This window comes from Procambarus clarkii, chromosome 68 (assembly GCF_040958095.1).
Source record: "Procambarus clarkii isolate CNS0578487 chromosome 68, FALCON_Pclarkii_2.0, whole genome shotgun sequence".
NCBI classification, from domain to species: domain Eukaryota; kingdom Metazoa; phylum Arthropoda; class Malacostraca; order Decapoda; family Cambaridae; genus Procambarus; species Procambarus clarkii.
This window is the reverse complement of record NC_091217.1, coordinates 11,176,723-11,203,110: the sequence shown is the minus strand read 5'-3', so window position 1 is coordinate 11,203,110 and position 26,388 is coordinate 11,176,723. Positions and strand designations below refer to the sequence as shown.

Genomic DNA, 26,388 nt, shown 5'->3' with positions numbered 1-26,388 from the left:
GGCCCCCGGGAGCATACGTCACGGGCGAACAGGGAATGATGACGTCACTCCCCAACTCACGGACCCCATAGCAGCCAAAGTAAGTACAATTTCAATTTTTTTCTACATACCCATACTGAGGGAAGGGTTTCTGACACTTTAAAAAGAAAAAGAATTTTTTCCAGAGAATTTATTTTCTGCGCACTGCGGGGGTGTCATATTTGGGGGCAACGCAGTTAAGGGGTTAAAGAATTCTTTTGTTATGCCTGTGGGTGTTGAAGGCATAAAGGCCCTTAGCGGTCTAAGGGTAAAGTAGTTCTGCTGTATGTTGAGTACTATAATACAGTTTATGAAAATTATTGTACACTAAAATTACTGTAACTTTAATTTTAACACTATGTACAAACTTCATCACTTGTTCTAACTGTTCACTCCACACTCGATGTTTTTAGATGTTTGCATCAGCTTTGCTGGTGTTCGCTGCTGCTGTGGCTTCAGCTGCTTCTGAGCTGGTTGATTTTCTGCTACTAGTTCATGAAAAATATTGACTCATTTTTGTTTGTTTCCTTCCTTTTGTCATGCCCTTGAGCTGGTGGGTTATTACGATTTTTCTTCCACCGGCTGACAAACACGTCACTCGCAAACAAAGCTAACAGCACTGGGTGCCTACTGTATGAATGCAAACTAGGTCTATACACCCTGCATTAGGCTGGTGTTTAACCTTTTAACTGCGCAACACATCATATGATGTATTGGAGTACTACGCAAGATTTAAACGGCCCGTGGATACTCGGGGCTCACCACACCTTCATCAGGGATCTTGTAAACAGACAGCATTTTAAAAAAAATCGTAGACCAAATTCCCGGGTGTGAGGGGGCCTCAGTATTGAGTGAGCTACCAAGCCTGACACACGCAGCATGAGCTCACAGCACTGCTGTTCAGTTTGTGACCACAACATCGCCTAAAAATGCCATAATATACGTGTTCTTGCTATTATTTAGCGATGATATTATTACAGAACACCCCTGACTGAGATAAAACTGACCAGGATTCTCATAATAGTAGGATTGTGGTGATATTTAGTGCTGTGCTCCATGGAGGGAAGAGTAATGCTGTGGGATGGAGGGTGGCGGCGTTGTCTTCTGACTGTGTGTGGCCACCTTTTATTGACTGCACTCACCATACCAGCTTAGTGGTTCGCTATGGTGAACACAAATGTAGATACTTATATATAACATGTGTATAATAACAGCAATAGGAGCAGGTTGGGAGCCGCCATTTTGGTGAGGGAGGTGCGTCGTCTGCACAACTTATCATGTTGTTTACTGGTGACCATTATGGTCTTTGGGCACCATACCAACTTACTTGTACCAGTATGGTGAATAAAACAGGTAGATACTTACATATAATGTGTGTATATAGTGTAATAACACCACAAACAGTATTGTTGGAGGAGAAATATTAATGCGTCTGGCCTTGAGGGCGGCCGCCACCAGCTGACTGAGTAGCCACGTCTTTGTGCCTTTACTCACCATACAAGCTTAGATGTACAGTTATGGTGAACAAAACATGTAAATACTTATACATAACGTCTGTATATAAAAGCAAAAACAGTATGGTGGGAGGAGAATGGTGGTGAGTCAGGTGAGGTGAGGGAGGGAGTGGGAGGGAGGGAGGGAGTGGCAGCCAGTGGCGGACTGCCACTGCCACGACCTCACTAGACAAATCCGGCGCAGCTGTACTAGCTGGATAGAAGGAGGCCCACTGGTCAGACCCAAAGGCTTCGGCCGGGGGAGGAGACTCAAATGCCTCCAGCGCCACATCAGAAGGGGCATCCCCCGAGGCTGCCCAAGTCTCAAGACCAACTAACCCTTGCCCCGACTCCGAAACCCTCAGACGTTTCGGGGCCAGAAGCAGGGGAGGGGGACTAGAACGCACAACAGGAGGGGAAGGATCGGGAGATGCGGACTGAACCAGGGTCGAAGCGACCCCCACCCCCAAGACCAGTTGCCTATAAGCAAAATGGGGCAGCCACGGGGCATCCGGGTGAACAACTAACCTAGCGCGTTGCAACACACGAAACCTAGAATGCAATGCCTGTGCAGCCTGTACCCAAAGATCATCATCCAAAGACTGGGTAAATTGAGTCACCAGCAAGCAACAATACTCACAGGACTCAGAGTCGAAAGTGTCACCGACCCAACAGGCTGCATGACTGAGGCAAAAACAGTGAGGGTCGTCCTGAGACATGGGGTCCGAACAACCCTCAAACTCGCACGAAGCGAGGGGAGGACCCCGGGGGTCACATCCATCGGACCCACGTGCCCCCTAGGGGATTCCCAGGGTCCTGAGCATTTACTTGAAGAGGACTCGCGCTCAGGTAAACCCAGGCAGGGTACTGCTAACCAGCGCCCAAAACTACCAAACAAACTGTCTAAAGCTGAACCCCAGGGAAGTGTATACTCACGGGGACCAAGCTGGGGGCACCACCAAGTAACAGGGTGAGGTTGAACACCAGTGGCAATGAGGGCAGAACCCCCCATCAAGGCAAAAACAAAAAGAAAAACAAAACCCCACAAGAGGACAAAGTACCCCAAGGAACAGAGCCGGCCGCTGTGAAAGGTGACAACTAGCAGCACAGCACCCTGCTCCCAAACCATGCGAAAACTGCCTCTTACGCTAAGGTAAACTAGGGGAGACAAAACCCCAAAGTACCCAAAGAATGGCCGAGAAACTGAGCAGTAAAACGGACACACAGAGGCAGACCCCAAGGAACTTGTGGAAGGTAACGCCAAGCTCCAAGGGCAGTACTTACAAGGCACCTAGGGAAGGGAACCCCTAGGCGCATGCAGCCCGAGTACTAAGGAATAACTCCTGGCTCTCGCACCCCTGGAGAACAGCAGCCACACTCAAAGCACAGCGCTGCAAAAAGACTGGAGCCAGAGCACATAACCGAGCTGATAGCATCAGCCTCAAGAACTGGGGTGTGGATCGCTGGCGCGGTAGGTCTTGGGCTCCCCCTTCCCCCTCCTGGGGAGGGGGGCTGCGCAGACAGCAGCGCAACAACAAATGATATCATACTAGTTTGCTCGTTTTTGTTTGGGGAGTTCTATCCACTCGTTCGGCTTTTGGTTGCAATTTTCACCAGAATAGGGGTTTGTTTTGGGACGCCTACCTTTCTGGGTGCTTAACCTGGTCGATGACAGACATAGAATGCTTCCAATTACACGGGGGTTTCTATAGGCCATTGCTCCCCTTGCCTCTCTAGAGGGGGCCAGGTTCTGGCTCGTGGTCCCCGGTAGGCCCATAAGAACTCCATACACATGACTGATGCCAAAGTCTGACTTTAGCACATCAGCCTAGTAAGCTTCGGGGAGCCTCCGGGACTCACCCCAGGGAAAAATTTAAAGATGGCATCTGTTCAATGGAGCCCTAAACAACAGGATGTAAGCCACACGCACCTGCAGGAGTTTCAAAGACTTAAGGAGGCCAAGTGCTGTCTGGGGGCATGAGTTTTGTTTTTGTTCTAATTGCTGATTTAGGTTCAGTAATTTGGGGTCATAGATAATTTTGAGTAGTAGAACCCCAGGCACAGACACCACATGTGAGATTAGGATTGATGAGAGTAATAATGTGTTACCAGGACAGTGCAAGGTACATAGCATCTGATTTTAGAAAGAATACTAACTGTTTTAGAAATGTGTTTGCTATACAGGTATTTAGTATATTAGCATTGGAAATTCAATTTGTTATCAATGAGAACACCAAGGAATTTACCATCTACTCTGTTACTAATTTGTGTATTGTTTATTCTTAGGTTAATTTTACCCTCAAACCGCTAGGGGCCCAAATGGAATTCACCCCCACAGGCACAAAGGAAAAAAAAAAAAAAAAATCTTTTGTCTGATAGAAGTGTTCATTTTTGTTCCCTGATCACAGAAAAAAATAACAAAAAAATCGTAGGTGGCATATTTTAGCTGCAATAGGGTAGGGAAGTGTGGCATAAAAGGGTCGTTGGCAGAACCTTCGCCAGACGAGGTCTACTCCGCCCGAGCTGTCAGACGGCAGTTGCCACAGATATATTATTACCTAATTATTTCAATGTCTCTGATTTTTTCTTAGTTTTTTGCAGTAATATTATTCCATACAGTGAATTGTGGCATATTTATATAATAAAATGTGTGAACCATCGCTGTACTCAAAATTATGGTGTGCATATTAGTGATTCAATTATTATGTTCATAAAACAATAAACAAATAGTTTTGCTGTTGTTACACTATATACACAGGTTATATATAAGTATCTGCATGTTTTGTTCACCATAACGAACTACTAAGTTGGTCTTGTGAGTCAAAAAGCAACGAGGAATGATCGCCAAACACCAGCGAGCCACTCACTGCCACTCCCTCCCTCAACACCACCTCACTCACCCTCATTCTCCTCCCACAATACTGTTTTTGCATTTATTCACTATACACAGACGTTATATATACATATTTACATGTTTTGTTGACCATAACTGTACATCGAAGCTTGTATGGTGAGTAAAGGCACAAAGATGTAGCTACTCACACAGTCAGCTGATCGGCGGCCGCCCTCAAGGCCAGACCCACTAATATTTCTCCTCCAACAATATTGTTTGTGGCGTTATTACGCTATATACACACATTATATATAAGTATCTACCTGTTTTATTCACCAAACCTGTACAAATAAGCTGGTATGGTGCCCAAAGACCATAGTGGCCATCAGTAAACAACATGCCTAGTCGTGCAGACGACGCTCCTCCCTCACCAAAATGGCGGCTCCCAACCTACTCCTCTCGCTGTTATCTCACACTATACACACGTTATATATAAGTATCTACATTTGTGTTCACCATAGCGAATCACTAAGCTGGTATGGTGAGTGCAGTCAATAAATGGTGGTCACACACAGTCAGAAGACGACGCCACAACCCTCCCTCCACAGCCTTACTCCTCCCTCCTTGGAGCACAGCGCTAAATATCGGCACAATCCTGCTATTATCAGAATCCTGGTCAGTTTTATCACAGTCAGGGGGCTTCAGTAATACTATCACTGCTAAATAATAGCAGTATCATATATATTATGGCATTTGTAGGTGATGCTGAGGTCACAAGCTGAACAGCGGTGCTGTGAGCTCGTGCTGCATGTGCCAGCCTTGGTGGCTTGCTCAATACTGAAGCTCTAACACCCAAGAATGTTGGCCTGGATTTTTTTTCTAGGTGACAACTGGCAACTATTGGTCGTGGCTGTACTATAGCTGCCCCTATCCCAGGCGGGGCGTGTAAATTATAGCGCTAGACACGAAATCATATATAAATGATGTGCGCGGTTTCGGTTTTGTCACTGATATCATTTATATGTGATATGCGCGGTTTGAGGGTTAATCAGTGGATTTATTACCTAACAAATTTTATAAGGTTTTATCAATGTTATGGATGAGTTTGTTAGCAGTTAACCAAATATAGATTTTTTTAGCAAAGTGTTCACTGTGTCATTCAGAATATGAGGGTTAGGACTCCAGTAAACAGATGCTATCTTGAAAACAATTGTATCCCTCCTGGCAGTGAAAGTCTCAGTATTGCCAGAGCAACCAAGGTTGGTGCATGTAGCAGGAGCTCACAGCACAGTTGTGCAGCTCTGCAGTACCACTTAATAATGATGAATAAAATAAGCAGTTGCAATTATTTTGTTTTGATAGTGTCATAGATAATCCTAACTAATATAAACTAAGTGCAAGGTTCTGGTATCAGTATACAGAATGTTAGTTCCGATGTTCCAGCAGAAGGCAGACATTCACAGCACACAATTGAGGATTTGTGAATCTACACATTATGCAACATGATGTCATGTTCCTTTAGAAAATGTTCCTGTGGGAAAAATTTTCATATTCATGATTTAATGACAAGAATCTGATAATAGCATTGTTTGTAGTAATAATAGTGATGTGAATAGTACATTTCTGGGAAATGATCACGCCATTCAATCAAATTTGTTTCATCAGGCCACCTCGTCTGCTGTAGTCAGATGGTCATAGCATGTAGTTCTATATTGTACTATGCTAAGATTTTATTACCACACAACAATTACTTAGTGGTTTGTCATGGTTTATAAAATTATAATTATATATATGTATTTATGGTCTATATTTACATTAAACAGCAAAAACAGTTTTATTGTACAAAGAATATATATGTCACTATATATGAGCACCATATTTTCAGCAAATTGATGTTCCACACATTTAACTATATAAACGAAACAAACATGCTATATAAACTATATAAACATGCCTGAAACGCTTTGCGTAATAGTGGCTTTAGGCATTGTATGTACTAGCCCTAACTATAAATCCATCACTCTTTGTAAAATCTCTTTTATGTATGTACCTTACCTAAATAAACATTTTGATTTTTTTTTTTTTATAAATTCTTCATATTATACATTATAAAATAATATTTCTGCAAAACTATTTAAAAATCCATACAAAGGAACTGAAATAATTTTGTACAAATATCTTTGCAACCACACTGTTGGCCTGATGCACACTGTTGCTGGCATAAACTAACGCCTGAATATTGCCAGACTCCTTTGCTCCATCATGGCCAAACTATGTCAAAAACTATTTTTTTCCCTGTGATCACAGGGAAAGCATTTTAATAATTTTAGAATAAACAAAAAAAAAATGGGGGAAACAATTTTTTCAGCGCACCAGCAACATGTCATATTAAATTATGGACTGTGCAGTGGTTAACATGATGGGCATTAATTGTTGAAATAAGGGGACAATATGGTAAGGCTAACAAAGCTAAGGCTTGGAAGAATAAAGTGAAATATACTATCCAAGAAAGGGTAAGGAAAGGTGTTAGAATACTTCAAATAATGACAGGTGTAAATGGCCTCATGAAGAAATATCCTCTTTGATCACCACCTTATATTGAGCTATCTGGAGTAAGACATCAGGGTTATAGATAAAGAATGATCTTTATCCACCTCAACTCTTCCTCTGCTGTTTCCAACCCAATTATGAGCATTCATTTTTGTAAATGTCCAGTATACCAAGTTAAATTTATGACTTATTATACTGGATTATAATAATAATATATGGCAATTAATAATATATGATGATGCAATACTGACTTACCTAAAATTGCCATCACAACATCATCTTTGAGGATTTCAAGGGAACCTCTAGAGATGAAGTACATGGAGGTTAGGACATCACCTCTGTGCACCAGTGTGTCCCCGGGCGGAGCATGTGTTGTTTTGAACTTCATACTAAGTGCTCTGTCAATGGCAAGAATAACTATTAACCTGAGTTTCTAGCAGTATCCATGTCCAAGAAATGTGGGTATCTAGTTCACACTTAATCATAAGAAGTTTATGACAAAAGGGTGTGTTCATATAAAACATAATTGCTCCTTAAATGTTAAAATGCAGATTAATCTCGCACATTCAACGACATAGACACAAAAATAAAATAAATTTAAGTCCTCTACTCACAAGGCTATGAAGAGAAACTGTGAATACGAAGCTGCAGACAGATAAATTCAACGTAATGTAATCTTGTATTACATTAAGTGTCCTTCATTATAGAACTGAACATAAGCAACCACACACTCAAAAAAATCTATGATGTAATGAAACACCAATTTCTGGATAAATCCTGGTAGCTTCCTGAAGCTACAATGCTGATATAGTGCCAAACTATTAGGTGCTATCAGTCATGCAGTTCTTTTAGGCCTACCAAGCACCACAAACCAGGACTTGGTCCTATCTAAAGAGATGCAGGAAACAGTGGAACAATGATAAAATTGTCAGTGAATTTTAATCATATCTGCCATCACCAAGGAAGCACTCACAAAGTCAGTGAAACAAAACAGACCACTACCAGTTGTAAGAAATATTGATGTCTCAAAATCATCTAAAGAACTACCCAAACAATGTAAACAATTGATCGAAAATTCATGAAATTCAATAGGAAAAGTATTATTCAATCGAAAATTATGAATTCAATAGGTTCTTCTCATCCATTGGGACATCCCTTGCAAATGATATTCCATCCTCCTGTACTAATGTCAAGAACTTCCTTACAGGTAACTATTCACAGTCTCTGTACCTAATGCCTGCTAACTCCACTGATGTTAATGAGATAATTCTTTCCCTTAACCTTCAAACAGCTAGGGGCCCAAATGGATTTAACACCCAAAGGCGCAACAACAAAAATTCCAAAAAATTCTTTCGTCTTATAGTAGTGTTCATTTTCGTTCCTGGATCACGGAAAAAAAAAAAAAAACGTAGGCGGCATATTTTAGCCACAATAGGGTAGGGAAGACTGGCAAAAAAACAGCGTTGAATGTAATGAAACGGCATTTTCTGGGTGAGCCCCGGAGGCTCCCTGGAGCTTATCGGGCTAATGTATGTTATGTAAGACCAGGACATTAGCTATGGAGTTCAGACATACCAGGGACCAGTGCCAGAACCTGGCCCCTTCAGAGAGGTTTCAGGGAGCAATGGCCCTGGAAAACCCCATTATGGTTGGGGGTTTTCCTTATCTGCCATCGACCGAGGTCAGGCACCCAGAAAAACGAACAGAGAGGTAGAAACTCCCTACAATCCCAAGGAAACAAACAATCAATTTACTGGAGGGGGAGGGGGGGCCCCCGGACCTCACCACGCCAGCTGCCTTCAGTTCGGAAACTAGGCTTCAACCAACGCGAAAAAACCCCTCCGACTGGATGGGAGGGAGGGTAGCCAGGGAGCCTCCGGGGCTCACCCAGAAAATGGCGTTTCATTACATTCAACGCTGGCTTTCTGTGGGGTGCCCCAACAGCTCCCTGAAGCTACATACCCAAAGAGAAGGAGTTAGGGACTTACCCGGGAGGCGGCAGCCACAAACTCCTCAACGCGAAGTCGAGACAACTGGCTGCAACCTGCGACCCAAAGCAACACAAGAACGCCAAGGAGCAGGGATGTTCACCAAATAACAGGCGGCCAGGACCCTGTTCGACTTCCAAAAACCACGCACCTGAATATGAGCCCAAGACATGTTACCAAACACAGCAGCCAAAGCTGCAAACTTCCGAACGTCATGGGCACGAGGATAGACCGCAGGCTGGCTAGACTTAATAACCCTGCGGACAACCTGGGAGACCCCGAGCCCTGGAACAGGGAACGAGGGAAACCGGATCAACCCAAAGCGCATCCCCAGCCACCCCAGCTGAAGCGCGCAGGTGACGGAGAAGTGTTGCAACCGGACACAACACATGATGCACCCCTGGCCGAACCAACCAAGCATCAATGACCCACAGACCCCTCCGGAAAGCAGCCGTCTCGTTCTTCGCCAGAAAAGATGGAGAAGGCTGCAAACGGAAAACCTACCTCCCAGGACCAAAAGAGCAGAAACCCCTGCACTGGAGGAGAGCATGAAGCTCCCCTACCCGGCCCCCAGAGCCAATGCCAATAAAAACAAAGCCTTGGAAAAACAATCCGGAATCGAAGGGGCCACCACAAACCAAGGAGAGGAAAGAAAGGTGAGCACCCTCCAAGGACCAGGATGGCTCAGGAGGCGCATGAGCAGGCCGGAGGTGAAACATAGCATGGGAACGCTTACGAAACAGGGCAGATGTGACGTCCACCCCGAACGCTAGCTTGAGCGGCTCAGCCAGTGCTGCACGATACGAGGCGACAGTATTTGGCATCAAATGACAGTCCTCAAAAAGCCAAGAAAGGAAGGACAGGACAACCCAATCTGAAAGAAAAGACAATCTACGAAGAGACAGAAAATGGCAAAAAGAACACCAGGAAACTTCATACTGTCGCCGAGACGAAGCTCTCAGGTGGGGCACCATCAAGGAAGCCACCTGATCACCATAAAATTGGTGATACACCAGCGTCAAAAAGACCAGACGCGAAGAGCAGAGAAGTTCGAACCAGCCGTGTACGGGACCGGGCCGACCTGCTGATAGAGGCGGAGCCGCGGGAAACATCCCGGGTTCGGGCACCGAGCCAGTAAGCACTGCAAACCAAGGCTGGGCCGGCCAACAAGGGGCCACAAGAACTACTCTCCGTGGGAATGTCTCAAACCGAACCAGAACCCAAAGCAACAGCTGGACCTGGGGGGAGAGGTACAGGTAACCCCACCTCGACCAGTCCTGCCGAAAGGCATCCACCGCGATCGCCTCGCAGTCAGGGAAGGCGTCACATACATTGGGAGACGCCGAGACCACACCGACGCGAAGAGGTCCACATTTGGGAGACCGTACGTCTGGCAGATCCAACGAAACGAGTCGTCGTCGACGACCGTCCACTCCGTGGACAGGGGATGGAAGCGTGAAAGAATGTCCGCCAGAACGCTGGACACTCCCCGGACATGAACCGCACGGACAGCCAAACACCGAGAATCCAGCAAACGAACCACTCGAAGAGACCAACCCCAAAGAGCCAAGGACCAAAGAGAACCCCCGCGGTTCAGGCAATGAACCACTGGAGAACAGTCCAAATGGAGGCGAATGGTCGATCCCCGAGCGATCCGAACCCTCCGAAGTGCGAACCAGACTGCCGCAAACTCCCAAACCATGCTGTGAGCCCGACGGAAGGACGGACCCCACTGTCCCTGGCCTGCCTGGTGATCACTGGTCACACAGCCCCAGCCAAGAGACGACGCATCCGTGAACACATCGAGCGAGGGCTCGGGAAGGCGCCAAGGCACCGAACCCCGAAAACCCCGAAGAGGAAGCCGGTGACGCAGCAACCGACACAAGGCCCTTGGAGGACGAACCCAATGATCGCGAGAGAGGCGGAAAGGATGTCTCCGAAGGAACCAAAACAGACGCTGAAGCCAAACCCGACCAGGCAGGTATACTAGCACGGCGAAGTTCAGACTCCTGCACAACTACTCGAGTAACCACTGAGTGACCCGGGACCCACTCAGAAACAGCCAACGGCGGTCCCACAGCCCCAACAATGCCTCTGGAGGAAGAGACAAGGAAGCAGTCCGAGAATCCCAAACAAGACCCAGCCAGGTCCGAATCTGGGATGGAACCAGATGGGACTTCCTCCAGTTCCTTCCTCCAGCGATATGGTTCCTGGAAAGAACCATATCGCTGGTGAGCAGACAAGCCGACTGACTGGGAGCCCACACAGCCAGTCGTCGAGATAGGCCAAAACCCGAATCCCAAGAAGATGCAGACGGGTCACCACAACCCGGGTCAGCAGCGTGTAAACGCGAGGTGCCAGATTCAAGCCAAAAGGTAGGCATCGAAAATGGTAAGCGTGATGCCCCACCATGAAACCTAACCAGTCCCTGAACTGCGGGAGAATAGGAACGTGCCAATAGGCGCCCTTGAGGTCCAGGGACACCATCCAGGCACCCAGCTGCAACAGAAGCCGGACCTAAGAAAGTAGTCATCCGAAAGTAGGGGCAAGGAATCCAGGGGTTCAGACGGGACAAGTCCCAAATGAACCTCAGATCCGCACAGTCCCGTTTCGGTACTGGAAACAGACGGGAAACTCACCTAAAAGACGTAGTCGTTTCGACCACGCCCAAGCGCACCCCACTCCAAGACGACTTGAAAAGCGCAGGAGTGGCCTGTTAGCCCCCAACCCCCCCAAGGGAGGACGAGTCGCCCAACACCACCGCAGGCCATATGACACGACCGAAAAGGCCCACAAATCGTGGGACCAAGCATGAGCAAACAGAGTGAGCCTCTCTCCCCCATCGCCTTGTCAACTGGGCGAACCATGGGAAAACGGCCGACGCCCTTTACGAGAACCCAAACTTCGAACAGGGCGATCACCGCGCTGACCAGATGACACTGGCCCCGAAGGGAACAATGGCTCAGAAACTGGCACCAATGGCCCACCTCGAGCAGCGGTACCCGGAACCCTGGCACGACCCCTCCGAAACTGCCGAGAACGACCACTTCGGAGAATCACCAAGTCCGCCATAGGACGACAACTGGACGAAGCCGAGTGCAGAAACTAAGAGACCGCAGCCTCTGCAAACAGCAACGGACAAAATGGAGATGAAAACCTAAGAGCCAGGGCCCAAGCAGATTCCAGAGGGCGAGCACAGCCTGACGGCATGCGAGGCGAGAAGCAAAAAACAGAGACACCGCTTCCTTCAGGATGGGCGCAAAGAGCTTCAACAGTGCAGCCGATGCCCCAGTTGCCAAAGTCAGCGCCCCAGATGAAGGCCCTACACTCAACGCTCCCACATCCTCCTCAAGCCAAGCTGAAGACATCTCAAGAAGGGAAAAGAAACGCAAGACCAAAGCCAAATGCCCACGGGCGCGCAACTCCTCTGCAACCAACAAAGCCAAAAGCTGAGGAACCTGCACGTGAAGCTGGAAAAGGCCAACATCCCGAGAAAGCACGAGAGCAAACAAGCACGCATTAAGGTGCTCAAACTCGCCCCACAGGTAAACCTGCATAAAAGTAGAAGTTTCCTGCCAATCAAGCGTGCGGGTCCGACAGAATCCATGCCACACCCCCAACGAAAAGAAAGGGCAGTCTGCCAGCCAGGAAGACTCCGGAACCTCTAAACGCACCCAAAAACAGGAAGAAGAACCGAACTCAAATGAGGATGGATCCATTGCAGAGGCATAACTCGGGTCTCACAAGAGGTAAGCAGCAAGAGCTTCCCGAGCTACTTTCGCGGAGATATGGGAAGTAGAAAATCTCTGTTAAGACAGATCCAAGGTATCCAAAGGCGCCCGGAACCGAATCCGGGGAGGAGCCGAACCCAAATCATACTCATACAGGGAAGGGGGGTAAGAAAATCCCTCCCCCTGCAACAATAAGCCCTGAGAGGAAGGCAAAAGCACCCAAGCGGGGTCAAAGGGGGCCCAAGGGCCCCAGGTAGACTCCTCCCCAGCCCCAGGATCCCCCCACGTCGGGACCCAGGGCAGAGCCGTCCTCCAAACCCTCTACCCCTAAAGAAAAGACAGAGACCAAGGGAAAGGCAGACAAGAAAGGCAGTTCCTCTTGCTGGTGGGACCCAGAAGCCTCAGCAAGAGGAACTGACTCAAATGCCTCCGTCCCCGACCCGGATGGGGCAGCCCCCAAGGCAGCCCGAGTCTCGATCATTACCAACTAAACCCTGTGCCGAGGCTGTTACCCTCAGACGTTTTGGAGCTGGACACAGAGGGGAGGGGGTGCAGGAAGAACCACAGGGGAAGGACCAGGGGGCGTGGCAGGAGCCAAAGTGACTAACACCCCCAGGTCAGGGTCGCTAAAACCAAAACAGGGCATCCGAGTGGGAAACCAACCTAGCGCGTTGCATTAGGAACACCCTCAGAGTAAAACTGGAGCACAAGCAGAGAATATGACTCGCAAGACTTCAGGTCAAAGGTGTCGTTGACCCAACAGGCAGCATGACGGAGGCAAAACAGGTGACTGTGACCCTGAGACAAGGGCACACTGCAACCTTCAAATGGCACAAAGCAGGCTAGAACTCGGGTGACGCATCCATGGGTCCCCAAGCCCCGACAGGGGTTTCTAGGGCCCGTAGGGTAACAACTACGGGAAGCCCGGGAAAGGTGTTGCTAACCGGTTAAGAAATCCAAACAAGGGTAGATGATAACACTGAAAATCCCTTAGGACGTGTAAAAGCACAGGGCCTAGCAGAGGGCCACCAAAACAATATCAGGGAAACTATAGACCCACGAGGCAGAACCTCCACCAGAAAAACAAAAACATAACAAAAGAAAAACCCCACAAAAGTACACCGTTTCCAGAGGCAACAGGAACCGGTCGCAGCTTAGGTGGCAGGCCGCGCAACACCCTGACGCCCAAACCAACACAACACAACTCCCTACCTAAGGCCAAACAAGGGCCCCATGCCCCAGCTGGCCCCAAGGGCGAGGCAAATGATGAGCAGCAAGAACCCCTACGGGAGCGGTTCCCGAACGCCCCAGGGAAGATAACCCTGACACGCAGGGGCAGTACTTACAAGGCGCCTAGGGAAGGAAGCCCCTAAGCACATACAGCCCCGGCATTGATGAGGTACTCCTGGCCACCGCACACCACACAAAGACAGCAGAGAACGCCACACGAGGCAAACACCGCCCAGGAATTTGAGGCCAGAGAAGCGTCTATTCCGGTTGACACTAGCTTACGAACTGAAGGCAGCCAGCGTAGTGAGGTCCGGGCCCCCCCCTTCCCCCTCCCGGGGAGGAGAGAGCTGTGCGGACGACCGGCACAACAGTAAATTGATTGTTTGATTGATTGTTTCCTTGGGATTGTAGGGAGTTTCTACCTCTGTTCGGTTTTTTATTGTAGTTTTTTACCATGTCGGGTTTGTTTTGTTATGACTTCCTTTCTGGGTGCCTGACCCCGGTCAATGGCAGATAAGGAAAACCCCCAACCATAATGGGGTGTTCCAGTGCCATTGCTCCCTGAAACCTCTCTGAAGGGGCCAGGTTCTAGCACTGGTCCCTGATAGGTCTGAACTCCATAGCTAATGTCCCGGTCTAACATAGCAGACATTAGCCCGATAAGCTCCAGGGAGCCGTAGAGACTCCCTACAGAATAGGGGCGTTGACAGAGCTTTCGCCAGACGAGGTCTACTCCGCTCGAGCTGTCAGGCGGCAAATACTGTATATTATTACCTAATTATTTCAATGTCTCTGATTTGTTCTTAGTTTTTTTGCAGTAATATTATTCAATACAGTGAATTGTGATATATTTATATAAAAAATGTGTGAACCATTGCTGCACTCAAAATTATGGTGTGCATATTAGTGATTCAATTATTATGTTCATAAAACAATAAACAAATAGTTTTGCTGTTACTACACTATATACACAGGTTATATACAAGTATCTGCATGTTTTGCTCACCATAACGAACCACTAAGTTGGTATTGTGAGTCAAAATGCAATGAGGAGTGACCGCTACACACTAGCCAGCCACAGTATGGTGAGTGCAGTCAATAAAAGATGGCCTCAAAGACATGCTACTAAGTGGCTCCCAGAATTGAAGGGCAAGAGCTACGAGGAGAGGTTAGAGGCATTAAATATGCCAAAACTAGAAGACAAGAAAAAGAGGTGATATGATCACTACGTACAAAATAGTAAGAGGAATTGATAAAATCGACAGGGAAGATTTCCCGAGACCTGGAACTTTAAGAACAAGAGGTCATAGATTTAAACTAGCTAAACACAGATGCCGAAGAAATATGAGAAAATTCACTTTCGCAAATAGAGTGGTAGACGGTTGGAACAAGTTAGGTGAGAAGGTCGTGGAGGCCAAGACCGTCAGTAGTTTCAAAGTGTTATATGACAAAGAGTGCTGGGAAGACGGAACACCAGGAGCATAGCTCTCATCCTGTAACTACACTTTGGTAATTACACTTAGGTAATTACACACAGTCAGAAGACGACGCCACCACCCTCCCTTCCACAGCATTACTCCTCCCTCTATGAAGCACAGCACTAAATATCACCACAATCCTGCTATTATCAGAATCCTGGTCATTTTTATCACAGTCAGGGGTCTTCTGTAATATTATCATCGCTAAATAATAGCATGAACTTATTTATTATGGCATTTGTAGGTGATGTTGTGGTCACATGATGAACAGTGGTGCTTTGAGCTCACGCTGCGTGTGTCAGCCTTGGTGGCTTGCTCAATACTGAAGCTCTCACACCCAAGAATGTTGGCCTGGATTTTTTTTCTAGGTGGCATCTGGCAACTATCGGTCGTCGCTGCACTATAGCTGCCCCTATCCCAGGCACGGTGTTTAAATTATAGCACTAGACACAAAATTATATATATATATGACATGCACGGTTTCAGGTTTGTCACTGAAAGCATATATATATGATTTGCGTGGTTTAAGGGTTAAAACAATGTCTAGTACCCTTGCTGAGATACCAACTCTAATTTACATAAAAGCCTCCAGATTTTTAGCTCCTGCCATTGCATTGCTCTACACCAAGTCACTTGAACTCCGCACCTTTCCAGATATTCTAAAAAAAGAGAGTAACCCCAGTCCATAAACGTGGAGATCTCATTGACGTCAACAACTCCAGACCTATATCAATTCTGCCAAATTTGTCAAAAACAGTTGAAAAACTAATCTACAAGCAGCTCTAATCTTATCTAGACAAACACAATATACTTAGCTCTTGCCAATATGGCTTCAGATCCAAAAAAAGCACTAACGATGCACTTATTAGTAAGATTAACTTGATACATGCAGCTCTTGATAAAAATGAGTTCCTGTTGGGTTATTTGTTGACCTACATAAGGTTTTTGACACTGTCAACCACCAAAACTTTCTTCTTAAATTACATCATTATGGAGTCAGAGGTCACTCCCTCCAATATCTTCAGTCTTACCTTACTGACAAGCTCCAGTATGTTTCTGTGAATAATTCCATTTCTCCTACCCTACCCATCAACACTGGTGTTCCTCAGGGCAGCATACCTGGCCCTCTCCTCTTTCTCATCTACATTAATGAACTTCCACATGCCTTTCAACACCTCAAACTAATTCTATTTGCTGATGACAACCTTCATTTTCTCCAGTCCTGACCCTCTTGCTCTAAATGTCACAGTGAATACTGAACTAAATAAAGTCCATCTTTGTCTATCTGCTAGCTCACTCACCCTTAACATTGATAAAACTTTCTATATTTTGTTTGGTAATAAATCCTTAAATCAAACTAATCTAAGAATAAACAATATCCAAATTAGTAATAGAGTAGATGGCAAATTCCTTGGCACTCTCATCGATAACAAGCTGAATTTTCAGGGGCACATTCTAAATATATAAAAAACCAGCGTCGAATGTAATGAAACGCCATTTTCTGGGCGAGACCCGGAGGCTCCCTGGAGCTATCCCAGGCTGATATGTTAACACTTTTGCGCATCAGTTACGCGAGCCAGCGTAACCAATTTTTCTTCCGAGTGTGCACAAGGGACAAGCTCACGAGTCGCGAGAAAAAATATTTGTATAAAATCCATTTTCTATCCGATCGACTTGGGGATAGTTTCAAAATGTGCGCCATGAAATTCCCGTTCTCCCCAATAGGCCTCATGGTATCCCGGCCTATGCGATCACGTGGTCGGCCCATTGTTTTGTCGACACGAGGAGTGCCCGCACTGCTCTCCCCTCGCGCGCCAAACTTGATCGGTTTTATGCATTTATTTCCATTCCCGTGTGTTTGTGACCCATTATATACATTTACCATGGATCCTGGTCAAGGCCCAAGCAGTGGTATGCGTAAAGGAGCGAAGACGTCTGCCAAAGAAGACAAGATAAGTATGATTTACGAAAGGTATCATGGGGTGATGCTCTCACCCTCCAAGATTCCTGGCCTTGTTGTAGCATTATCGGACGTTGATGATGATATTGAAGGGGATGAACCTGATTGTGATAATTTCCAAGGCGATAATGAAACTAGTGAGTCAGGAGAATATGATGTCTACACATGTGAGGAGTTGAGTATGACAGAGTGAGGATGAGAGTGAAGAAGATCTACCAGCCCCGCCCCAGATAGACATCTGCTATTTGAGAAATTATTTATGTTATTGGAACAACTCCAGCGTGAGTGAGTGGATGGGGTCTAATCCCTGTACACACAGCACCATGCGTTTCTTGTTTCATTTCGTCGCCACAGTTCAGTGACTACAGCTTCGAAATAATAAAATTAATAAATCAGTTCTAAAATAAGTTTTTTATATCTCTTATTATCCTAATAATGTTACTAAACTAAATATATAACCTAAAAATATATATTATGATGTAAATCCAATATTTGAGATAAATTTATATTACTGGATCTGGCTTAAACATCAGCCAACAGGAGGGTGTATAGACCTAGCCTGCGTTCATACAGTAGGCATCCACTGCCGTTAGCTTTGTCTGCGTGCGAGTAACGTGTTTGTCCGCCGGTGAAAGAATAATCGTGGAATTTACCATTTTTTTTTACTACAGCTTTATTAATACACAACAAGATGTCTCAAGGGCTTGCTAATTGTGCTGTATCTACAAAGAGGAAGAGATGATTTTTATCCATTGAGCAGAAATTAGACATGATAGAGAAACATGAACGTGGCTACTCTGTTACTAGGCTGGCAGCAGAATTTAATGTCGGGAAAAGTATCGTGTGTGATAGCAAGAGACAGAAAGATGATATTAGAAGTCCCTTGCTTCAAGTGATAGTGGTGCATTAAATAAAAGGAAAACAATAAAAGGTTCTACAAATACAAATTTGGACGAAGCTGTGTATAAATGGTTTAACTAGGAGCGCTCTGTGGGGATGCCACTTGGCAGCGACACCATTAAGACAGCAGCCGATAAATTTGCACAAAAGATGAACATTCCAGATTTTCGAGCAACTGAAGGATGGTTGCAAAGATTTTAGAATAGGCATAATATTAAGAACAGGAAAGTTTGTGGAGAATCATTAAGGGCAGATACAGATTCTGTCGAGCCACTTAAGCGTAAATTAAATGATTACATAATAAATGATCTAAGGTGTTTTTAGGTATACAATGCCGATGAAACAGGCTTTAATTGGAAATGCTTGCAGAGCAACACTTTGGCATCTAGACTAGATGAGTGTTCCTGGCTGTAAGGTAAACAAAAAAAAAGTTTCTGCCATGCTGTGTGCAAATGCAGACGGAAGTCACAGAACAAAGTCCGCCATTGTGGGGAAGTAAAAAAACCAACGTTCTTTGAAAAATTTAATGAACAAGCTACCTGTGGTCTACTACAACTCTAAAACAACTTGGTTTACTGGAGATATTTTTGTAGACTGGTTCAAAAACCATTTTTGCAAAGAAGTAAGAGATTTTCAGATAAAGAAGTGTGGAGTGAGACGGAATGATGTCAAGGTATTACTCTTGGTTGACAATGCCCCAGCTCACGTAGGGCTTGACACATTAGCGTAACATGATGGACGCATTAAATGTATGGCCTTCCCTCCAAATACCACCTCTCTGATCCAGCCAATGGATATGGGTGTTATATATGCAATGAAAAGGCTTTACAAACGAGCAATGAATAAAGAAATCATGGTGGTGTTTGAGTCAGATGAAGACAAAAGACAAGGAACCGGTTCGCAAGGTCAAGCAACACTGGAATGTTACAAAAAAATACTCAATTAAGGAAGCCATTTACAACTGAGCTAAAGTTTGGGATGAATTTAAAGAGTCAACATTAAGAAATTGTTGGAAAAAATTCCTGTTGCTTGATCATGCTGATGAAGTGACTGAGGAAGAAATGGATTTTGAAGGATTTTCAAATGATATTTATCAAGAAGTGTGTGCCGCTGGTGAGGTGGAGTTGACGCTGAACAATGTGGAGGAGTGGTTAGATATTGATGCAGTCGATCCACCCCTCGGTCATTTAACAGATGATAAGATTATACAAAATGTTACTGGCACAGTTGACGATGATGGAGAGGATGAGGAGGATAAGAATGATAGCAGTTTACAATCTGCTACGTGTGCCGACGCATTGTTCCATGTTGAAAAACTCCTTGATATTGTTTCACAAACTGACAATCCAGAGCTACCAGGCTTTTATCAACACCTAAGGATGATGAAAGATATTTATCTCAAGGACATGACGAAAAGAAGGAAACAAACAAAAATGAGTCAATATTTTTCACGAACTAGCAGAAAATCAACCAGCATAGCCGTACCCAACACTAGCACAGCCGTACCCAGCACCAGCACAGCCGTACCCAGGACCAGCACACCCGTTCCCAGCACCAGCACAGCCGTACCCAGCACCAGCACAGCCGTACCCAGCACCAGCACAGCCGTACCCAGCACCAGCACAGCCGTACCCAGCATCAGCACAGCCGTACCCAGCATCAGCACAGAAGCAGCTGAAGCCAACACAGCAGAAGCGAGCACCAGCAAAGCTGATGCAAACATCTAAAAACATTGTGTGTAAAGTGAACAATTAGAACAAGTGTTAAATTTAAGTGTGTACATAGTGTTAAAATTAAAGTTGCAGTAATTCTAGTGTACAATAGTTTTCATGAACTGTATTGTAGTACTCAACATACAGCAGAACTACAGTACTTTTAATCACACAGTGTTAACAGCATAATGCACTGCAGTACGTATTTACTGTAGAGCATTCACAACTTCACGAAACTTCAAGATGGACATAAAGTAACTCCAACAATAAGGTAAATAAATGAATTACAGTATTTTTTAGTAGAGTAGTAAAATATAGGTAAGGTATGTAATATGATAATGCAATTTTATTGTGTACAAGAAAAAAAAAAGACACTGATGCAAAAGCCTCTTGAAGGTACCTCTTGCAACGAATCCAACGCTCCAACGAACTGGAGTTGGTCCCATATAGTACGTTGAATCGAGGTTGTACTATACCTTTATTCATTGTTGATAACTTCAACTTCAATTATCTCTGAAACTAGAGCTTCAACTTTGAGTGGCTTCTATAATACCAGTTTTTGACCGATTCTCACTATTTTGACATATTGTGTGCTGAGCTATCTGTTCTACAATCCCTTCAGAATGGATTTTTCATAAACTTTATACATTTGGAGTTATAGTTTTTTTTTTGGTCTAAATTTGCCGCATATTTCAAATGCCCTATTGACGATTTTTTTTACAGTAAACTATACTGAAAACCTATATTCTAATTTGATGAAAATGAAACTCTTATGCTATTCTGAGAGAATAATAACATTTAATGAACAATTGGTGATAGTTCATATTTTTTTATTCTGAATTGAAAATCTGAAGTTTTGAATATTCAGTTTTAAAATTAATTTTGATTCTTTTGTTTTTCAAGTTATGCTGTGATCATTTAGACAAAGTTGGAGCATTTGCCTAGTTGATTATGCAAAAAAAATTGGAAAGTGTTTGAGCAAGTTTTAAAACTTATGTTTAATTATTTTTTGTCAAATTATATATGTATGTATTGCACGGTCTAATGGTTAAGGTCTTGGCCAGTGGTATGCATTACACCTTTTGACACTCTTGGGTATATCGTAAGATCCAAAACTCCTAAGCATACTCTGGGCTCACATTTGTAATACTGTACAGTATATTACACATTATCTGTCTAACATAATTCATTATGGTAAGTGTCAAATATTAAAATTGTAAATTGCTACACGAGCTGTAATTTTGGCTTACCTTAAACATCCTGGCCTTGCTCCCTCGAAGGATGAACAGGCATCAAACAGATTACGGTTGAGGTGTAGGCTTATATCAGCCTGAAGGCACTCGGGAAACATATTCATCACCGCACCCATGTCTATGCCGTTCGTGTATGACCAAGCGTGCTTTCAGGTTAAAATTGAAAGGGGAAAAGTCTATTTCAGTATTATTATTTACCAAACACCTACCGTAAGCATCCCGGACTGGCACCTTCAAAAGCCGGACAAGAATCAACAAGCTGTCGGTTGAGATGAAGGCAGATGTCTGCCTGCAAGCAATCTGGGAAGCCCTTCAACACCATATTCATGTCGATGCCGTTTGTGTAGGTCCAGGCGTGCTGGGGAGATAAAGGGCCGGGGTGACACAAGCAGTGCTGGGTTAAGAAGTAGGAGGAAGAGAAAAAGACGAGAGGACACAAAGATGGAGAAAGGAAGGGGATGAGAAAGAAAGGGAAAGCTGAAGGGATAAGGGAAAATTGTGTGAAGTGAAAGTGATAAGGAAATGAAAGGAAAGGGGGGGGCAGGAGAGATATTAAGAGGAAGTAAAGGGATAGGAAGAGATAGGCAGACACAGAAAGAAGGTGAGGAAAACTAATTTAAGAGTGATGAGAGAAGGAAGGAGCTGAGGAAAACTAATTTGAGAGTGATGAGGGAAGGAAAGAGGTAAAAGGAAGATCAAGAATGGCAACAGACAGGAGAAGAACAGTAAGTTTGGTGAAAATGAGAAGAGAAAAATGGGGGCAATAAGATCAAGAAAATTGTAGAGTGAGGAGGAGAGAGGGTTAGAGAGAGATGGGACAACAAAAATAGAAAATAAAGAGAAGTGGAAGGTGAGAAAAAGGAAGGAAAATGTAAAAGGATGTTAAGATAAAGAGAAGGAAGAAGCAGAGAGGTGGAGTTAAAGCAAGGAAGTCAGATGCAATTGGAAACAAAGGAGTATTAAACGAGTAGATAGGAAACAAGATATAGAAAATGAGAATGAAAGCAAAGAGGAAAGGCAGTAAAATAAATTTTAGTAAAAAGATGAAAAGAGAAAATATAAGGGAAGATGAGGCGAGAAAGAGAGAGAGAATTAAATGAGAGAAGTTAGTGGTAAAGGTGAAGAGACAAAAATGAGAAGAGGAAGAGAGACACAACAACGGAATATTAGAGGAGAGAGAGAGATACAGAGAAAACTATGATGAAATAAATGTTTAATGGTGAAAAGATAAATCATATTGATAATGCATTCTGATGAAACAAAAAGGGTGTGGTGATATTCGACGAAAAACTTTGAAATAGATTTAACCCTAATAAATATAAAATGCTGCTTTGCTGTTTACATGCACTACCTGTTGCAGCAAAGGACATAGATAGTTTTGTCGAGTTTGTGTACCTAAATTTAGCTTCACTGTTCTGGCTCCTCATGTAGCAAAATAACTAGCATTGAATGTAATGAAACGCCATTTTCTGGGTGAGCCCCGGAGGCTCCCTAGAGCTTATCAGGCTAATGTATGTTATATTAGACCAGGACTTTAGCTAAGGAGATCAGACCTACCAGGGACCAATGCCAAAACCTGGCCCCTTCAGAGAAATTTCAGGTAGCAATGGCCCTGGAAAACCCCCTTGTGGTTGGGGTTTTTCTTATCTGCCATCGACCGGGTTTAGGCACCCAGAAAGGTAGGCATAACAAAACAAACCCCACATGGTAAACAACTAAAACAAAAAACTGAACAGAGAGGTAGAAACTCCTTACAATCCCAAGGAAACAAGCAAACAAGCAAACATCACACTTTACTGCCGTGACGATAGTCCGTACAGCCCTCCCCGCCCCGAGAGGGGGAGAGTGAAGCCCCGGACCTCACCGCGCCGGCTGCCTAGCATCAGTTCGGAAGCTAAGCTTCAACTCGCGCAAAAAAAAAAAAACGCCGACTGGTGGGAGAGAGGGTTGCCAGGGAGTCTCTGGGGTTCACCCAGAAAATGGCGTTTCATTACATTCAATGCCGGTTTTCTGTGGGGAGCCCCTATGGCTCCCTAGAGCTTCATACCCAAAGAGAAGGAAAAGAAAGGGCTGACCCGGGAGGCGGCCACCACAAACTCCGCAACGCGAAGCCGAGACAACAGGCTGCAACCTGCGACCCAAGGCAATAAGAAACGCACAGGAGCAGACGCGCGCATAAAGAATGGGCGGCAAGGAACCTGTGCGACCCTCAAATCCTCGAGCTCGAAATGAGCCCTAGACGTCACCATCACAGCAGCAAAGGCTGCAAACGTCCGAACAGCACGGGCGCAAGGATAGACCGCAGGCTGGAAGACCTAAAAACTCTGCAGACAACCTGGGAGACCCGAACCCTGAAACAGGGAACGAGGGGAACTGGATCAACCCAAAGCGCATCCCCAGATACGGCACGCAGGTAACTGCAAAAAAACGCAACCGGACAACACAGGATGCACCCCCGGCCAAACCAATCAAGCATCAAAAACCCAAGGACCTCCGGTAAGCAGCCATCTCGACCGTTGCCAGAAGGACATAGAAAGGCTACAAACGTACAAACCTACCACCAGTACCAAAGGGCAGAAACCTGAACCGAAGGGGCTACAAACTGAAGAGAAAGATAAGAGGGCACCCTGACCAAGGATCAGGACGACTCAGGCGATGCATGAGCAGGCCGGAGGTGAAACAAAACACAAGAAAGAGTATGGAACGAGGCAGACGAGACGTTCACCCCGAACGTAAGCCAGAGCGGCTCCGCCAGCGCCTCACAAAAGGAGGCGACACTAAAAAATACCACACAAGACCGCTGAGGACTCGGAACGTTTACGGGAGAATGGACGGCTAGGACCTTATCCGACCTCCAAGACCCCTGGGTCTGAATAGCAGCCCAGGACTTGTTACTAGCAACAACAACAAATTTTTATTCAGGTAAAGTACATACATACATACATACAAGGTAAGATACAAAAGTTGATGGATTTATAGATAGAGCTAGTACATACAATGCCTAAAGCCACTATTACGCAAAGCGTTTCGGGCAGGAAAAACACTAAGACTAAAACGTAATACTAATTGAGATTAAAGTATATATTTTGTTGAGAAAAAATAAGAAAAAATGTAAAAAAAAGGGGGGGGAACATGGCTGAAAAAAAAGCAAAAATACAATTTGGTCAACAAAACAGCATTGTTTAAAATAGAAGACATGGGTTGACATTTTGGGGGTGAGGTAGGTTACATTGAGTTAATTAGGTAGTACTTAGTTTTTATCTTAAACTAGTTGGGAGAGGTACAGTCTTTAACATAATTGGGAAGGTCATTCCACATTTGAGGTCCCTTTATTTGTAAAGCATTTCTAGTTTGCTAAAGACAGTGGCAAGAGCCGCAAACTTCCAAACATCATGGGCACGAGGGTAGCTCGCAGACTAGCTAGACTTGATAACCCTGCGGATGACCTGAGAGACCCCAACAGGCAATGAGAGGGAAATCGGATCAACCCAAAGTACATCCCCTGGACACAGAAGCCGAGGCACGCAGGTAACGGCAGAGAGCCGCAACCGGACAAAACATGATGCACCCCTGGCCTTACCAACCAAGTATCAATAACCCATGGACCCCTCCAGAAGCCCACTGTCTCATTCTTCGCCAGAAATGAAGGAGATGGCTGCAAATGAACAAAGCGCCTCCCCAGGACCGAAAGATCAGAAACCCATGCATCGGAGGAGAGCATGAAGGTCACCAAACTGACCCCCCACAGGCCAAAGCCAACAGGTACAAAGCCTTCTGAAAGCAATCTAGGACTGAAGGGGCCATCACAAACTGAGGGGGAAGAAAAAAAGAGAGAGCACCCAGTTCAAAGATTAGGATGGCTCAGGTGGTGCATGAGCAGGCCGGAAGTGGAAAAACGCACGAGAAAGCTTATGAAGAGAAGAACAGAACAGAAGTGACATCTACCCCGAACCCAAGCCGAAGTCGCTCAGCCAGCGCTGCCCTATAGGAGGCAACAATATTCAGCATCAGATGCTGGTCCTAAAAAAGCCCAGAAAGGAAAGACAAAACAACACAATCAGACACAGAAGACAACCTACGAAGAGAAAGGAAACAGTGAAAAGAACACCAAGAGACTTCATACTGTTGCCACAAAGAAGACTGCAGATGGGACACTATGAGAGAAGCCACCTGGTCACCATAAAAAGGGTGATACCCATGTTAGAAATAAGAGACGTGAAATGCGGAAGAGGAGATTGAACTAGCAAGGTATCGTACCAGCCTGATCTGCTGGAAGAGGCGGAGCAGCGGAAAACACCCTGGGTTCAGACATGGAGCAAGCAGCACCTGAAACCAAGGCTGGGCCAGCCACCATGGGGCCAGAAGGAGAACTCACCTGTGATAGGATTCCAGCCGAGCCTGGAGTCCTATCAACCGTGCAATCAAAAGCATCACCCGCACCATCTTCGCAGTGGGGGAAGGGTGCCACATACACTGGGAGACGCCACAACCATGCCAATGTGAAGAGGTCCACCACCGAGGACCCTAACGTCTGGCAAAGCCAACTGAAGGAGTCGGCATCGACCGTCCATTCCGTGGATAGAAGAATGAACCTTGACATGCCGTCTGTTAAGATGTTGGACACTCCTCTGAAGTGAATCGCATGGAGAGTTAAACCCCGAGAACTCAGCAGAAGTCACTCAAAGCGATGAACCCCTAAAAGAAAAGGACCAAAGAGACCTGCCAAGATTCAGGCAATGACCCACCGTGGGGCACAGTCCGAATGGACCCGGATCTTAGAGCCTCGAGCAAGCAGAATCTGTCACAGTCAAAGCCACACCGCTGCAAACTCCCGCACTGTGCTGTGAGCACGATGGAATGATAAACCACCCCCCCCCCCACCCGCTTGGAGAGCACTGGTTACAAAGCCCCAGCCGAGAGACGAGGCGTCCGTGAACATATTGAGTGAGAGTTCTGGAAGGCGGCAAGGCACTGAACCCAAAAAAAAACAAAGAGGACGCCAGAGACACACCAACCGATGCAAGGCCCCCAGAGGAAGAACCCAGCGATCGTGAGAGCAGTGAAAGGGATAGCCCCCCCCCCCAAAAAAAAAAAAAAAGATGCTGAAGCCAAACCCTACCCAGTGGGTAAACCAGCATGGCAAAGTTCAAACTCCTGCATAGCTGCTCGAGCAACTGCCGAGTAACCCAGGACCCCCTCAAGAACAGCCAAAGGTGGGAATGCAGCCGGAGCAATGCCGCAG

General features: G+C 45.5%; 1 protein-coding gene across 7 annotated transcripts in view; it reads right to left on the bottom strand.

Annotated features, from left to right (window-relative positions):
* Positions 1-26,388, bottom strand: part of sei (seizure) — a 1,036,232-nt gene that overhangs the window by 217,753 nt on the left and 792,091 nt on the right. For all 7 annotated transcript variants that reach the window (XM_069310832.1, XM_069310834.1, XM_069310833.1 and 4 more), the window contains 2 exons: positions 21,356-21,504; positions 7,150-7,292 (listed from right to left, as the gene is read on the bottom strand). In XM_069310832.1, the coding sequence (XP_069166933.1) occupies positions 7,150-7,292; positions 21,356-21,504 (292 nt within the window). The remainder of the gene's footprint in view (positions 1-7,149; positions 7,293-21,355; positions 21,505-26,388) is intronic.